General features: G+C 34.4%; 1 protein-coding gene across 5 annotated transcripts in view; it reads left to right on the forward strand.

Annotated features, from left to right (window-relative positions):
• Positions 1-18,339, forward strand: part of LOC143921745 (protein bric-a-brac 1-like) — a 429,231-nt gene that overhangs the window by 25,501 nt on the left and 385,391 nt on the right. For all 5 annotated transcript variants that reach the window (XM_077445130.1, XM_077445162.1, XM_077445173.1 and 2 more), the window contains exons 3-4: positions 668-730; positions 912-1,038. In XM_077445130.1, coding sequence (XP_077301256.1) covers positions 1,020-1,038 — 19 coding nt within the window. In that variant the 5' untranslated portion in view covers positions 668-730; positions 912-1,019. The remainder of the gene's footprint in view (positions 1-667; positions 731-911; positions 1,039-18,339) is intronic.

Consider the following 18,339-nt stretch of genomic DNA (forward strand, 5'->3'; position numbering starts at 1 on the left):
CGTCGAAGTCTGGTTATGAGTAGACTGCGGGTAGAGAGCGTGCTTTTTCTAGGTTCGGCGAACCTTTAACAAAGCATTTATAACAATTGAACTCCGCACTCTAGGTGTAAGATGTTCAACTATATGTTTGCGCCTGTACTGTATATGTAATTATGTATGTATAATATACATATGTACATATGTATATGTTCGTAATTAAACTTTGCATTTACATACACATGAGTCGTTATATTTGAATGTTTAATTTTCAGTTCCAAAAACACTATTTCTGTTTGACTTAATTCACAAATTGTTATCACTTATTTTAATTCGATATGTCCAGAATCTCGGAAAAGCAGAATAAAGGCCACCGTTATTTTAAAATATTGTTAAATGCAAAACACTATTTAATTTCTCGAAATGAAGAAAAGTGGAATTGGACTTTTGCCACTTTTAATTATACCGGCTTATATACAGATTTAATAATTGTTATATTATATAAATAATTGATGATGATGGTATTATTCATACATGTATACAGATAATTAAAATAATAAGTAAATTACATTTATATGTAAAATCTGTATAGCTTATTTTTGCTCACTGTATTATTATTTTTGATTATTTTCTATATTTGGACATTCTGCCTTCGGTTTGTGTATTGTATTTGTACGTATTTATTTTTCAGAGTGGCTGCCAACGTGTTGAATCAAAAATTGCCACTGCGAACACGCGGCCGCCTTGTGATCGGGTAAAAATAGATGTTTTTGATTAATTATTTTAATTGAATTCTAAAAAAAAGTATTCACTCGAATCTGATATTTTTACTTAAAAATTTGATGTAGGCAATGTCAATTTGTATTTCGATTAATTACAATAATTTATATTTGCCTTTTCATTATAATAACGTATGTATGTATGTATGTATGTAGATATATGCTTCAGAAAAGGCAATTGGCGTCCTGTCCTGACTGCTCCAAAATAAGCCACATGCTGTCGCTCTACTGAATATTCTCGTCGTTATAATCGCATGTTACCAGATGAAGCATCGTATTTCAGGTTAGTTTGCTTGTATACCTTTACACATCACAGATATTGGGTTCAGCAGTATGTTATAACTAGACACCGGATAGTCACAGTGCTATCCATTGTTCCATTGTTGTAAATCCTTTGTAAAAAGGTTCGGCAAACCTTTTTACAAAGGATTATTATATTATAACTAGTCACCGGAGCCTGAGGGGGCCGTGTATTGTTCAAAGGTTGTAAATGCATTGTTAAAGGTTTGTCGAACAATGGATAGCACTGTGACTATCCTACCTCTAATTATAACTGTATATTCAATACAAATCACATAGGTGTGTAATTCAGATGTGTTAGATGTGGCATTCGTTAGTTTAGTTAACCTACATATTGCATCTGCGTTCTATGAATTGCATCTATTGTACATTATAATCCTACACAGTACATTCGTAAATATGTATGTACATATGTACATCCATGTTTATGTTTGTTTGGGTATATCCATGTGTGTGTTTTGCGTCCGTAATACTAGTACTTACATATATGTATATTATTGAAATAGGTGAATTTAAGATTTTAACAACGGTTGCACTTTCAATACAAACGCGGCTATAGCGAGGTCTCGATTGTTATGAAGAAATAAATGATCAGTCAACTCTTTTCAAGTATCCTCTCAATACAATCGCTCCCCTACATATGTAGTATATGTATGTACTAGTGCTTCCAATCCCGGAAGGTTACTTCAGCACCGGGGATTGCGGTGTTGGGATTTCCGATTCCGGGATCCCGGTGCTAGCACCGGGATTAAATGTATAAGAAAAAAAAGTTCAATTGCATGTTTTCATATTTCAAAAACGTTCAGTTGCATTTTGAAAACTATTCCGATGTTTCACGCAAAAAATACTCCCATATTGGCGTTCTTATTTTGAGAGTTTGGCTACATTCTTTAAATTTTCGGTTCGAATCCATAGATTTCTAAGATTAAATAAAACACAATAAATAAATTAAATTAAATAAAATTTGAATCCGCCGTGATAGATTGTACCGTCTAGTAATTATTTATCGAAACAATCCACCTAAAATAAAAATTGCAATTACATACTTTGACTTTATTAAAAAAAATCGGATGTGACCAACCCACGACTTTATCTATGTATTTGATGAATATAAGAAGGATAAAAAACAAAATTCGATAATCAAACATATGTACATATGTATGTACATACACGTTCACACATACCAGCTATGAGCATTTTCGATACAAATTGAACACAAATGTAGGGAAACTTGCACAAGACAAAAGTTCTACTTTTGATTTTTGAGAAAAACATAAAAAACCTTGAATCTTAATACTGAAAAGTAATACTTTTGTTTTAGGAAAAAATATTTAAAAATTTTTAGGGTATAATATTAATAATTTCTATTACAAGTAAAAAAAATCTGTCCTATTTGATTAGCGGTTTGGCAGATAATTGAATTCAAAAACTAAAAATAAGAGAACACCTATAAAGGGAGGTACCATTTCCACTTAACTTGAAAATTTGAAAAAAATTACGTCGTATCGATAAGAATTTTAGTAACCGATTTATACCTAAGTTTCAGTTCGATTGGACGAACGGTGTTCAAAAAATCCCCAAAATACACTGACACACAATACAAAGTTTTCTAAATCATGAAAAGGTGATCAGTGATCGATTCTGAGTTCGAATCAGACAATCAGACAATATCATTGCGGTTGGGCACAATATCTGCGACACAATACAGGGCCATTTCATGGAAACGGCAAGCCGGCGTCGAAACGAGTTAGAGCAAACAAATGGACTACGACTGTCATTGCTCATCCAACTATTGTTCACTATATAATGTTGTTTTATGTTTTTTCCATATTATTTTTGTAAAAATAATATTTTTGAAGAAATTTCTGCCAGCACCGTAATCCCGGTATTCAGACTAGTTTCAGCACCGGGATTCACGGTACCAGAAAACACCGGGATCCCGGGATTGGAAGCCTTAATATGTACATACATACGATGAGCTTCGCTATGTACATATGTGTGTACTGTATAAATTTATGCAAAAATTAAATAAATGCGCAAAAAAAATCTAACTGAAGAAACCTATTTTAAGAATAACGCCAGCGAGAAAAAAAATCAATTTCAAAATCACCGAGAGGTACACCTTTCAACACACATGTATTGTGTTGATAGACTGAATATTTGATTGTCATCGATTTCGGCAGTGAATTGCATGCAAATTTGGCCATTCGTAGTATGTATGCATGTACTTATACATACATACATATGTATATTCCACTTACAATCTCTAAAGATCGAGACGAAGGGTTTCGATGCTAATTGACAATTACTTTCGTCTCACAGAGATAACATAATGAAAAACGGCTAATTGTTGTGATTTCAGTAGTATCATTTTTTTTAAGAGCCCTCATGTCATAATTAAGGGACGGTGGTCAGGTTGCGTGACGGCTAAAAAAATATTCATTATTGTCAATTTCTATTGACAACCATTTTTTTTTGTTCTCCGCTTTCTCGGAAATTGGAGAGGTCTATTGTATGGCGGGAACTCAAGCGCCTATATCTAGTCATAACTAGAGGTAGGACCGGAAGCGTGTTTTCGGTCTATTTACAAAGCTAGAGAGTAAAAAAAAGGTTCATCATAAAAATAAACAAAGAACGGCGAACAATTAACAATAAATGGCATGCTTCCGGTCCTACCTCTAGTCATAATAGTGTGTTGAATTCTAATTAAACGAAGCTCTTAAAAAAATCTGCAGAAATTTGTCTATTGGCCCCAAGAAATTATTGGTAAGTGAACCTTATTAGTAGAGGTAGGATAGTCACAGTGCTATCCATTGTTCCATTGTTGTAAATCCTTTGTAAAAAAGGTTCGGCAAACCTTTAACAATGCATTTACAACCTTTGAACAATACGCAGCACCTTCTAGGTCCGGTGACTACTTATTAGTTAACTCGGGCCTGGGCAAACTTTTTGGATGAAGGGCCACATTAGAAATTAAAAATGAGCGGCGGGCCGCAAGTAAAATACTATTTTAGATATACATTATTTATTATCGTGAAAGGAATTAAAACATATTTTTTTTTTAAATTTCATATAAAAAAATAATTTAATTTGACGAATGAAACTGTTTTATATCTTTAACAGTTATTTAATTTCAGGAGAAAATTTTGTAGTTGAAATTCTTAAAAATGATTTTAAATTTTCATCTTTTATGCTTGATTATAAAGAATTTTTATTGATATTCATGATCAAAAAAATCAAATTTTTTTTTTTGATTTTTAAATGCTTTTTATTATTATGAAATTATGTTCACAATACATTTTATATCTATTCTAATAGCTACTGATCTACTGATCATTTTCTATTTTAAAATTTAATTTAATTTGGTTAGTAATCACATTATTATATTATTCTAATGTTAATCTAAAGCATAATAGGAAAAAGAGCTCAAAAACCTATTTACAATCCTTATAAATGTTCATAATACATCTAATACATAATATTAATTAAAGACTCTCTAAAGTCGATGACCTAAAGCAGATTGTGTTTAGGTAATCTGTGTTTATACTTGAAGGGTATAGACATTTTGTTGTAATCACCGAGACTCTTCACAAGTGTGTTAGTATGGTTATTAGTAGTCACCGGAGCCTGAGGGGGCCGTGTATTGTTCAAAGGTTGTAAATGCATTGTTAAAGGTTTGCCGAACAATGGATAGCACTGTGACTATCCTACCTCTAGTTATTAGTGATTCTGTCATAGAATCTACTGGTTAGTTTGTTAGTAATGTCTGTTTTTTTCAAAATTTTTCAAATTTCTTCATAACGGTTTCATTCCCTTAAATCAGCATCTCACTGTGAATATATAATCTTGATTTATATCTCCGTCGATACGCTATCAATATATATTGCAATTGATCTCGTGTAATTGCCAAGCCTATCTAAATTTTTCGGAAGTCGCCAAATCTTTATGGAAACTCACCACTTATGTAAATCGTTGATAATTTCACCATATTCTACTAATTTATTTTCTGGTATCTTCAGCAATTTCATGGTTGAAAAGTGGTCTACCCGTTTAATAAATGAATGGTGATGAAACAGTCGTAGTTTTAATTTAAATCCATTCAAACTTTTTACCATATCATGGACATATAAATTTTCCCCTTGGAAGACTGTGATGAAAATATTTAAATGTGTCACGATGTCCAAAGTAAATTCAAAATCACACAGCCAGTCATTTAATTCGTCATCATCACACACACAGCCATCAGTTAATTCGGAAAAGTCGATAATATTTTTCATTTTTAAAAATAGAACGATTTCTTCTTTTGTATCCCATACTCGCCGAAGTATTTTTCCTAGGCTAAGCCATCGAATATTATTATGATAAATAATATCTGTGAACTCAGATTCAATATCTTGAAGAAAAGCAATGAATTGTCTGTGGTTCAAGCCACTCGATCGTATTAAATTTACAAGTTTAATAATATAAGATGTCACATGTTCATCTTTTAACACATTTTTGTACAATACTTGTTAATGTATAATACAATGAATTATAATTAAAATGTAATCAGGACAATTTTCGCAAATTTTATCCTGGATTTTCTTTAATGGTCAAACTTTGTGCTCCGTCAGTTGTTATGCTTACCAATTTGTTCCATTGTAAATTATATTTTTTTAAGCAATTAACAATTTTTTCAATAATATCAGCTCCTGTTGTTTGATTATTAAGTGATTCCAATGACAAAAGCTCTTCAATAATTTCAAATTTAGAGTTACATACGTGTATGAAAATTAATAAGTGTGCGGTATCTTTTCGGTCATTACTATCGTCAAGAGCTATTGAGTACCATGTGATCGATTATAATATTGATGATAATTGCTCATTAAAGTTCTATGTAATTTGGCCCAAATTCGAATTGTATATTATGTCAGAAATAATAAAACATTTAACAAATCGACAAAATTTTTTTAGATCAGAAAAAAACTTTTTTTTTTAATTTCGCTCGCTGGCCACACCAAAATACTCGGCGGGCCGCAGTTTGCGCAGGCCTTATATATGGTTAACTTATAAATGGAGCTAATACTTCAGAACTAGCCATAAAATAGCCATAAATATAGTATTAAGTATATAAATATAATATGTATGTATGTAGTAAATCTAGTTACAATGAACACATTTCAAATCTGCTTTAAAATACGACATCGTGAATGGTTAAGGCGTAGACACACATTATCGTACGGCACCTCATGCTTAGACACTAGTTGTGAATTGGTGTGCTTTATGTTATTGTTAACTCGTACGATTTTATTATATCGGTAAGTTTCTCATGCATTTCTTTAAATATAGGAATCGCCGTTATCGATCACTGTCAAACTTATGTCAATATAAGGAAAATATTTTTACTTACACTCGGATTAGGCCGAGTAGCATCCCAGAGACTGTGTCACCGTTATAATTGGTTTCGAGGATTATCTCCCCCGAATGCACTTGGCGGGGGTAGCAGTAACTCGGTCGCAGTCTGGTAGAGTTCTCAGAATCCATAGCGATAGCGTGGGACACTTGCGTGGCACATCTAGTACGTGACCATAACAATAGGTAAACAAATCGGACGTTAAAGATGCCCTGAGAGACCTACCCTTATAAGGCGGTACTTAGGCGACATCAAGACATTTTGGACGGAGCACTGCCAGTGTGTGTATCTCCTTAATCACCAATAAATGCTGTGACACGACTTTGGCCTTTTACTTGGATCCTCCACCCACCCCTACGCAATAATATATTACCGAATGTACCCTAGGGGGGTGAGGGCATGAGTCTGGCATAGATCAGGTGTGTAATACAACAGGTTTATAATCATTATTTTCTTGTTAGTACGAAAAATTCGAAAGTTCTTATGATTAAGTTTGTTATTTACGATTAAATTTCGATTGGATTGGCTTATCTAATATTTATTTATTAATATGTCAAAAGACGTGTATATGTAGATCTTCGCAATCTCACGTTTGATTGAATTCTTGTACATTTTTTTTCGTTAAAAATTCGTTTTTGAACATATGAATTTAGTCGAACCGTTGTGTCGTTCGCCGTTTTGTCGTGACACTGTTTTCGTCGCATAGTGTATGCTGTTGTCCTTTCATGACGGTGGGTCCATTTCAAATTTTTTTCTCCAAGTGAACATTTGACATAAAATAATGATGCAAGAGAGTACAGGCGCAAACATATAGTTGAACGTCTTACACCTAGAGTGCGGAGTTCAATTGTTGTAAATGCTATGTTAAATGTTTGCTGAACCTTTTTTTTTTTTCACTCTAGCTTTGTAAATAGAGCCAAACCGCCCCGATTCCATCGAAAAAGCACGCTCTCTATCCGCAGTCTACATACTTACACCATGCGACCCAAGCCCAGCAGGGATTCTAGTCAGCAAGTCTCTATGTGCATGAGCTCGGTGGACAGTGCACACATGCGTACAATAGAATCCCTGCAGGGTTTTGTCGCGTAGTATTATAGCAAGTTCGTATGTGTGTATGTCCTTTAATTCGACAAGAGCGTTGGGTCTATGCATCGGTAAGAGTATTCTGCTTCATTTTTATTTTACTTTTCATTTATTCGCATATCATACCCGGGGACCAGTATGTACGACCCTTCGGAGATCCCTGTGGAATTCCCCGATCGAGGAACAAAATGATACGGTATTATCCGTGACGTTCGGATAAAACGTACACACGTATGCTTATTTTTTTTTTGCGAGGATATACTTACGAATGCATGCATGTATGTATGCATGTACATATGTATGTATGTGGCGGTAGAGCGGAACAGCATCGCATCAAGTCAAATGCGCCGAGTGAAATATTAATTGTAGAAGCCGGGCGCACGTAGCGTTCAACGTTGGACGATTTTAAAGGGTTAATACATAATTCAAACACAACTAACGCAGTCGCTCTCAGGGTGTATGGCCCGCTTCCCCGTGCCCGTTAACCCTTACCCCGTGGGGGCGCGCGCACATCAATATGCATGCGCGCTCCCTACGTGTTCATGTACACGTACGTACGTACATATTATACACACATTCCCGCCGGCGCGCCATCAAATTTTAAATTAAGCCTTCCCGGGACGTACGATATTCCTTAATATCATTAAATTAAATAGACGATAACGAAATTAAAGTAAACACGTGCACGCGCTCTCTCTCTCTTTCTCTCTTCCTTTACATATATGTATGTATGTATGTATGTACATACATACATATGTATATCGCCCGTTGCTAACTTGTTTGTATGCGTCAGTGGAGTGCGGCGATTTTTGAAACGCGCTGCACCCGGGGATGGGTGAGGGGGGGGGGGTTGAGAAACACAAACTAACAAATTTAATTTCATATTATACCTGGGGATTCAAACTTGACCGACGTAAATATGTACGTACGTCTTAGATTAGACTTGGGTTCAAATCCGTGCCGGAATTTAAAAATTGATTTTACCAGCAGCGATAAGGGCGCGATCACACAGCGAGGGAGCGGTATGCTGTACGCGGGATATTTTTTTTTAGATAGTTTTAAACACACACATAAAATATTGTCATACCCGGTATGATACGCCGGATCTTGCGGGATCGTGCGGGATCGGAGCGGTCTCGTTGAAATTCTATAGAATTGTTTATACTAACTTGACGGTAATATATATATACCAATTCGTCGACCCTCGGACGACGCTTGACAGTGATCGATAACGGTGTATCCCATATTATACTAGATAATTAGAAACGGAAAAGTATTCCGTTTTTAGATGACAATGGAGTTTTTTTGGTAACATATGTGCATTGTTGCACTTGTTGCACGTGCACGTGCAAGAAGAAGTACATTATAAAGTAAAATTATAAACTGTAACTATGCAAATTTATATCGTACATAAAAACTGGAATCAGTAACTATTAAAACTTTGATTGTACCTATGTGTGTATTTATTTTCAGATGTTTTTTCATTTTTAGTTTAATTTAAACATTTTAAATTTTACTTACTTTTTACATTTTTTTAACTTAAATGTTGTAACGGTTCCCATAATCGGTGCCCCCCCCTACCCCTCTCTCTCGCAAATTGAAGTATTTATGTATGAATTTGCTGATTGTTAACTAAGAATGCCTAAAAGGTAAACCCCAATGCGCTTTCCTGGTCAATTATGAACATCAATAAACGATATCGATATTAAGAAAAAACTTCACCTATTGTTACCACGCGTACATACCTATATATGTATGTATATATGTAAAAATCTTGACGTTTTAGCACCCTAGTCACTAGGGCATGCGCTGTGTCTACTTCATGTATGCACTGCACGTCACTGGACCCTTTTGAAACTCTTTTGCGCCCACTTTCAACGTTTTTCAAGAAGTTGTGCACATACATACATATGTATATTGCCCTTAAGTATAACACTTTACAGGAGTTCTTACGGATCGAGAGTTGAATCACTTTCAGGGCTAGGTCTATTCATAATTTCTTTTATCAGGCCACTATGGGGATTCACGATCTTAGGTTGTTAGTAAATGAAATCGAAATTGGGCACGGTTATAATTATTGGCAGGTTTGGTACTTAATATAGTATAATTACACGTTGTAACCAAAGTAAAAAGTTGCATACGCTATTTCTTTTGCTTATTTACATTCATTAGCAGCATCGATCAGTGGTTTACGCGTGTAATGCTTTCAACTGAGTGGTCACAGGTTGAATCCCTGGCCCGGTGCTGCTGGCTGAACCTTGGAAATGTGACTTCAGGTCGATCATTTCTTATCAGAGTTTGTCGGTTTCCATGATTTCATTGAAGCAATTACAAAAAATATGCAAAAAACAGGTCCAAAAATTGCCTCGTCCTATTTATTGAAATATTCCATCAGCTTTCAGCATCTCGAATTTGCTGGTTTATAAATAAATACTGCAAAAATGTTTGTTACATTTACTACGTACATATGTTTGTACTACATACATATGTAGATGTATCTATGATGCTCTGTAAAACTGATCAATTGTTTAATTGATCAGTATTCCTGGCAATTGTTTAATTGGGGCTTAAATGTTAGGCCTTCCTGGTATATATATATGTAGATATATATATTTTTTTTTATTTATTTATTTTTTTTTATTTTTATTATTTCATTTTTTTTAAATACATACATATGTATGTATATTTTTATTTATTTATTTATTTTAATATACAAGTATACCACAGAGTCTTTACAGGTCACCCCAATATGACACTGTTGCCAGACAATACATAAAAGATCAAATACATAAGAAAAAATAAAACATCAATAATAGAAAAACAAATAAAATAAAACATTTAAAAAATTGTACATAAAAATTAAAAATTGAAAAATTAAGAATTAATAAATTGAAAAATCAAAAATTAAAAAAAATAATGAAAAATTACAAATTGAAAATAATAAACAAAAAAAAAAACACATATATAAATAGTTTAAATTGAATTAAAAGTAAAAATACGGATAGATTATCCGGTGAAATATTGAAAATATCAATGTGATTGCTGACCAAATTCAAGCACCGTAAGACTCGAGCGATTGGTGAAAAAGCAAGAACATTAGTCCTTGCTTTAATTTTTTGGAACAATGGACGCAATCGATAATCAATGAGGCGAGATGGAACCCAAAATTTCATTTCTTCCAATATAGTTGGGTTGTAAATATCACCATATATGTTGTGTACATATACATAATGGGTACAGAACTTAATTATTAACTCACCAAATTACCTCAAGACCCCCTTTCGATGTAGTACACTCTTTGTCAGTGGCGTCCCGAGACTGCCGCCCTTAGACGAAGTTCAAAATGCCGCTCTTTCTAAAAGTGCCATATAAATGAAAAAATAAATCATGATTATGATATTAAATATGGATATTTTAAAATACATATTATATCATATATTTTTATGAATGTAATTATTTGGATCAGATAAAGATATACGGTCCATTCTGGAATGGTGAATTATTTGCAATAAAATATAATTATTTATTTCACAATTACAATTATTTTTGATATTTTTTCCGTTTTTGGTTTACCTCCCCTCAAAATGATTCGCCCCCGGGGCTGTCTTACTTGCCCGTATCTACGTCCTTGCTCTTTGTTGTTCATCTCAGTATTATTATTAATCTGAAAATTTGCACTCTGGAAGTTTTGCAAACTTCGTTTAACGATCGTTTAATTTATGTACAATACAATAGTTCTAATTACGTTCAAATGTAATTGGAACTATTGTATTTATTTGATTTGAAACGTATACCATATTGGACTGTGACGTATCCCATATTAGACTATATCTGCAAATCAAATGTGATATATTCGTAGGTACGTAAGTACCAGTGGGTTGCGGTGGAAATTTCTCTGTCTCTATCGCACAACTTTATTTAGATTTGCGCGAGTAGGATACAAGAGGATGCTGTGACGTCATACCGCATTCTTTTTTGTCCTGCTTGCACACACGTAGTAAGGCTGTGCGACAAAAACACAAGTAAGGCTATGCGACAAAAACAGGGACAATTTCACCGCACGCCACTGGTCAGTACATAGCAGTTTGACAAGTCAATTTTAATTAGTAGATGCATACATTTGCATGTACATATTATGATTTAGTAAGAGTATGGAGAAACAATAACGAACACATTTATGTATGTAAATGGGAGGTTACTGGTTTTTATTTTTCATAAAAATACGACGATTTCACAACCCTTATCGTGCGGCAAGCGTTCTTCCAATTAGACAGTGGGCGATTCGTGATTAATCACAATATCACACTCGCGCATTTTCAATTTCGACATCGGCATCAATATTTCGTGTCGCATTTGCTTTGTCGCGTTTTAATAACACCTTTCGTCCGGTTTTTATTGGCTAGTTATCGTTTCGCCCCCTACCCCCCCCCCCCCTCACCCCCGACTCGCGTAACGCACGGGGCGAGCGCGAAAATTTCGTGCATGTTTTAATTAGGGATTAATGTTGTCGGGGCGACGTATCAGATCGCCTAATTGCACGGTCGACGTTAACCTTTTCATCGCGGACCGATTGCTAAATTCGACCGCGAATTATGAGCTCTTTCTCTCCGTGTTCGTTTTACATTGTATGTATGTAAGTTACGTGCGTGTTTTGTCGCCCTCTAGGCGGCCGTCGCCAATGTGTTAATTCACACGTTTTGTGCGATATTATAAAAACACGGCGACGATTGTGATTTCGTATGATTTGTAAGGGAAAAAAATATGTTCGTTCCGTTATTGAGTAATGTTTTAATATTTTTTGTTGATATAAACCAAATTTGAAGGGTGATATTACGTACGGACTTATGTGTACATATGTGTGTTTAAGCGGTGATCTTTCGGCCAATTTGTCCTTCGTAGGGTCGTTAAATCGCTCAACTTGTGTCCGACGTAATTATTTTGTTAAATGCAATATTAGCTCACTACGGGCCCGTAAATGCATACGCTGTGTTTTTAATAAAACTTCATTCAAAAGCTGTCGATACACCGTGTGTTTTTAAATCTTCCAAATTTCATACAAAAAAAATATTTAAAAGATTTGGTTTTAAATTTCCATTCATAGATATCATATGAACCGGTCTCCGTGACGAGACAGAATGTTAGATTACAGAAAACGCAAATATCGGAAGGCAAAGATTGAAAATCGAAAGATTAAAAAAAAAAGTGGTGCATGGTAAACGGTACATACTTACTTAATTTGTTCGAGCAGGATACAACAGGAACAAGAGGAACAGTCTTTTCCTCCCGTATTAATGTGCGCGCGCAGAATACGGGAGGAAAAGCATTTTCCTCTTGTTCCTGTTGTATCCTGCTTGCGCAAATTAAGTGAGTATACGATGCACCATTTTTTTGATCTTTCGACTTAAGATTTTTCGATTTTCGATCTTTGCCTTCCGATATTTGTGTTTTCTGTAATTTAACATTCTGTCTCGTCACGTAGACCCATAAGAACATATTTTTATCCAAAATAACCATAAATAAATATTAAAAAAAACTATGGTTTACAGTTTGACTTTTTTTCCAAGGAAGGAGGAAGAACAATAACAATACAAGACTGCGGTTGATATACAAATTAAAATTAAATTGAATTTTAATAAAAGTAAACCGCCTGGTCCATTGTTTGTCCATTTTACTTGTTTGAATGATCTGAAAGTACGCACTTACTAATTTATTTATTCACTAACGTGCAAAAAGTGCAATGCACGCGGGGGGGGGCCGTCATCACAAGGATTATAAAGCCGATCCCGATTGTTTGTTTTCCTGATTGACTCGCAGAATCTTTATAAATATAATACTCCAAAAGTACAATCGGGGCGATTACGATTCTGAAGAAGTTCGAGTCGCTGTTTTTTGTCATTCGACGGAGAAACTTGTCAAAACATAAAACCTTTAAAAAGGCATCTTTAAAGGTCTGCCGGCTTCTAAAGGTGCCGCCCCCTCCGAAAGCGTTGTGAACCTCTGTGGCAAAGATGTATCGATATGGGTAAACTGATTATTTCGCACATTGTAATCGCGCACTCGACAATTTTGCTACGAAAATCGCGGATATGGAAAATCTGGTACTCGAATTCTCGTTAGTATGATAGTCCGCTTTGTACCTCTCGATGAATGGAATTTTCGAGTGCTAGATAGTCCGTGGTCGAGATTTTAGTGACGTAGGCGAGATTGCTTTGTGTGAAATAATCACCGAACCATCGAAATGTATTTGTACATATGCATTTTATCATAGAAAATTGCGGATGGGAGTAGGCGGATATGATTGTTTTGATTTTTGAACACAATTTCGATCTGATTTCAAATCGTCTGGATCGCGTCCGTTACCCATATTCGCCATCCGTCCGTCGTGTGGTGTGATAAAATAAAGAGAGATCTAAAGCATCAAATAATATCTATAAAATAATTACTCGCTCAATATCGCGTATGCAAAAATAAACAAATGAATGTCGAATTTTTTATGATCAATGTTATGACAAATGTTTGTATGTATAATACATACATAGATAATAATAATATGAATCAATCAAATCATGTAGTGTTCGGACTCGAACATTTCTCACTTGTATTTTGAAGACTCCTGAATCGTCTTTGCCTTCTCGTTGTGAACAATGAATTATCCTGAAATGTTTCCTAGGATTTTGATATTTTTTTTATTTTGCTTCAATATGGTAAGTTTAATTTTTCGACTCTTGTAATTTTTTTTTCAAAAATTAAATTCACCGTGTAATTTAAATTTTTTGTACGAAATTATTTAGAAAAATTAGGAAGGTGGAGGGGGAGGTGGTGCAAACACCCTTGCATGCGGGTGTCCAGCCCCTTCGGACCGGTCCTGTTTCTCGTTTGTCGCTACGACAAATTGACCAATAAATAGCTGCATCTATGGACCTCGTAAAATATGTTTTTCGGTGATTTTTATATCTATTTATTTGTATCCGGTGTTAACTACTAGTGTTACGTTATCTGTTATTATTAAATGCTATTGTTTTTTATGTTTATGTATGGATGTATTTATGTTTATGTATAAATGTATTTATGTTGAAATTGAAATTGTATCATTTTCGAATCGGATTAACAAGGCTATCAGCTGCCGCTTCCAGTCCACGGGCGATAAAGTCATTGTTTTTTGTTTGAACAGAATGAAAAGATTTCCAATTCTGATGTGAATACTGATGTAAATTACACATGTGCATTGCCTACTGACAGAGAGACTTATCTGCATACTCGTGTCTAGCAATTTATTTGTCAGCCTATCAATTTTTGACCCAAAAATTGCATTTGACAAATTGAGCAAAAAATTCTCAGATATTAAATTCGGGGATTTGGCAGGCTTGTCGGTCGACACATCTCTTCTCGAGTGGGATTCTTCTTCGTAACTGCATTTCGTATACGTTAGACATCTACATACAAATGTACAATTTATGTACATATGTATATGTATACATTTTCAAATGTTCGTACATATATGAATTCGATTTGTTTATGTATAACATACAAACATACGTAGTGCACGTGAAGAGAGAATTTTAGTGTATTATGCAAAAGGCTTTGTATAAAGTAATCCCATAATTAATAATAAATGACACATGTATGTTTGGGGGTAATTAAAACTGAAGCGGTTGCGTTCGTCTGAGGCTCGTCAGATTTTCACGTCGGAGGCTTTATTGCAACGTATCCACCTCCTCATCTCTCCTCCCCATCTACCCCCCTCTGCCACCCTCATCAACCACCCCGGATAAAAGAGAAGGACTGGGGAAGAGGGTGCGGGGGGGGGGCTGTTGCTCTAGTACCCCTCCCCCTCTTAGGCCTCCAGGGCCGTGCCTAGTGAATATTTTATTTTTTCATTTTATTACATGGAGCTAGACATAAAATCGCTGAATTATTCGACGGTTAGTTTCTACAAGTTTCCTTTACTGCGCTCCCTCTTTCCCCTCCCCCCCTTTATATCTCTCTCTCTCTGCTCTCCGTTTTCGCTCTCCACGATCCTAACTTCCCGTTTTATTTGCACGAATAACTTACACATGTGTATGTGTGTGTGTGTGTGTGTGTGTGTGCGTGCATCCATGCACTATTGCAAGAGGCTTTCTAACTTTTGGGTAATAAACGCGAAAGATTTAGAACGATGTCGGCTAATATTTGATACTGCAAAGCCTGGCGTAGCAGCCTAGCCCCGGAAATAAAATGTCTATGCAGTTAATGACTCCGTCTGGGTGTGACTCCCCCTTCCCCCCTTCTTATTCCTCTCCCCCTCCCCCCCGGCTATCGTCAATTGTTCGTTCGTGTTACAGAAATAGTAATGAATTATTTATTCTTGTATGAGAAATATACAAAGTATTGTTATTGCACATGGTGTTTTTTTTTTTGGATGGACTAAATCTTAAAAAAGGTTGTGGGAGGAGAAAAAACACAAAATATCGGTATCGGAATCGTTTCGATGAATCGGTACAAACTTATTATTTACGAGATGCCAGCGCGCGTATCGTTCTGTAATTTATTTAAATAAATTCGACAGCAATTTTAACATATCGAGGTGAAAGAATAATTGTACCTCATATAAAATTCAATGAATAAAACAATGTTTGCTAAATAATACATACACTTGCATATATGTATATAGGCTATTTGTATGCGACATTTAAATAAGTTAAAAGTGTCGCTTTTAGAATTATGTAAGTACGATGCGATTACTACGCTTAGAATGCTACTTATGTACGTAATCTTCTGCTTACATGTGGCTTCGGCATACGCACATTGTGAATAATTTCATTTGTCTGGTGCAATTTTAATCATGTTTTTGTATATGTTGCGACGTTACATTAGATTAGTTTATAATATATGTATGTACATAGGTAGTAAGGACGGATGATTTTCGGTTTTGAAATTTGGTCTTTAAATTGTTAGTAGTCTACACTATTTTTTATATTTTCAAATTGGATTTATATAATATATGTACATTTGTATAAATAAAAGTTTATATTTTTGACCTTTTGTTTTTCAAAATTCTAGTTGGTATTGCTAACATTTTAATTTTTTTTGGAAAAAAAATGTATTATTTATTTAATATATGTATTATACTTCATCGGTCGAGCGTGTAATACTTGATTGTGCATTTTATTTGAAAGTGGTGATTGCTGCCTCTTTCTCTTTCTTTCTTGTTTTTAGATGAGAGCGTGTGATGCAGATGCACTAGATATGGATGCTTATCAGGATTTTTTAAAAAATATATTATTAACACCGTATATACATAGGTGTAATACATTTAAAGTGGTTATTCTGTAGATTTCTCTATCTCTCTCTTTCTTTCGTGGTTGCTGGTGCGAGCATACGAGTGAGATGCACTAGGCGTGATAATTTATAATCTTGAAATTTTTTTTCAAAAGGTAAACATTTTAGTTTCATTTAATTTTCTATTGATACAAAATAACGGAATTTTTTATGCGATTTTATAAAATTAATTATTTGCAGAGAAATGCAGTTTTTTCTTTAATAAATGATGAAAAATAATCAATTATCTTAAATCACGGGAAGAGATTTCCGATCCACAAAACAAAATAATTCTGACAATTTGTGGTCTCGGTAATTTCAAAAACCGTTTTTCACTTACATAAAAATTTCATGTATTTTCTATTCCGTTTTCGTACTGTTTGGTGAAAACCTCCGATTTCCCGTTTTAATTTTTTTCGTGTGATTGAAATCGCATAGATGGCGATAATTATTTTGCTTTGAATAATTTCGCATAAAGTGTATATCTAGTTATCAAAAGTAAATTAAATAGATGCTACGGTTAGTGAAAATAAAAAACTTTTTAAAATAAATATGATAAATAACATTCAAAATTAGGTTATGATACTAATTTAAGTAGTTTAATGATGAAATTTAGAATATTATAAAATGTTATGTATGAAATTCGGAATTTTGTAAATGTTTATATATTTAAAAAAGTAATTTTTAAATATAAAAATATATTTATCATATGTATTTTTTACGAAGGACTCGCCACATGCCGTACTATTTCGATAAAATCAAATGATGCATTTCGCACATAGAAATTGTATTTTCGTACGAACCAAACGTTGCATTATGTGTCCCCAAGTTGTCAATCGATGTGTCCCCAAGTGACACGGTAATCGCCTAATTGAATTTCCGTGTCGATAGGTCAAGATATATTTGTATGTATAGAGGCAGAGCCTAATTTTGATACCCGCAGCATTTGCAATTTCGACCAATTATGGAACAACTTTTCAAATAAATATTATACATACATATATCGTACATATGAACATGTATGCATACGCATGTAAATTACATATATGCAATTTTCGCATCAAATTGTGTTTGTTAGAATGGTCATTCATACAACATGTGTCTCGAATGCACAATAGAAATGGCGTTATTCTCTTCGCAGGTTTTATGCGACAGGTTTTTAATAGGTGCGTTTTAACCGCTCCGTATTGTGCAATATGTATGTGCATAATTTATGACGTAATTTGTCGATATTAATACGTATGTTCGTAAGTCTGACGCATTAAAATTGACTGTTTTACCTAAGACTGCGTTTGTGAATGGCAAAGCGCATGCAATTATTAGGTCGGTGACCAGTGACCAGTGATCACTAATCGTCGTTGCTCTCGACTTTTCAGCGTAGGTTTGCGTGTTGAATTAAAGAGTTAATTTCATGTTCTCTCTTTGTTTGATGCTTTGGATGATTTTTAATAATATTCTTTTGACGTTCTGGTAGTTGAATTGGAAATTTTTCGCTATCGTGATATTATCGGC

This window comes from Arctopsyche grandis, chromosome 2 (genome assembly GCF_051622035.1).
Source record: "Arctopsyche grandis isolate Sample6627 chromosome 2, ASM5162203v2, whole genome shotgun sequence".
NCBI classification, from domain to species: Eukaryota; Metazoa; Arthropoda; class Insecta; order Trichoptera; family Hydropsychidae; genus Arctopsyche; species Arctopsyche grandis.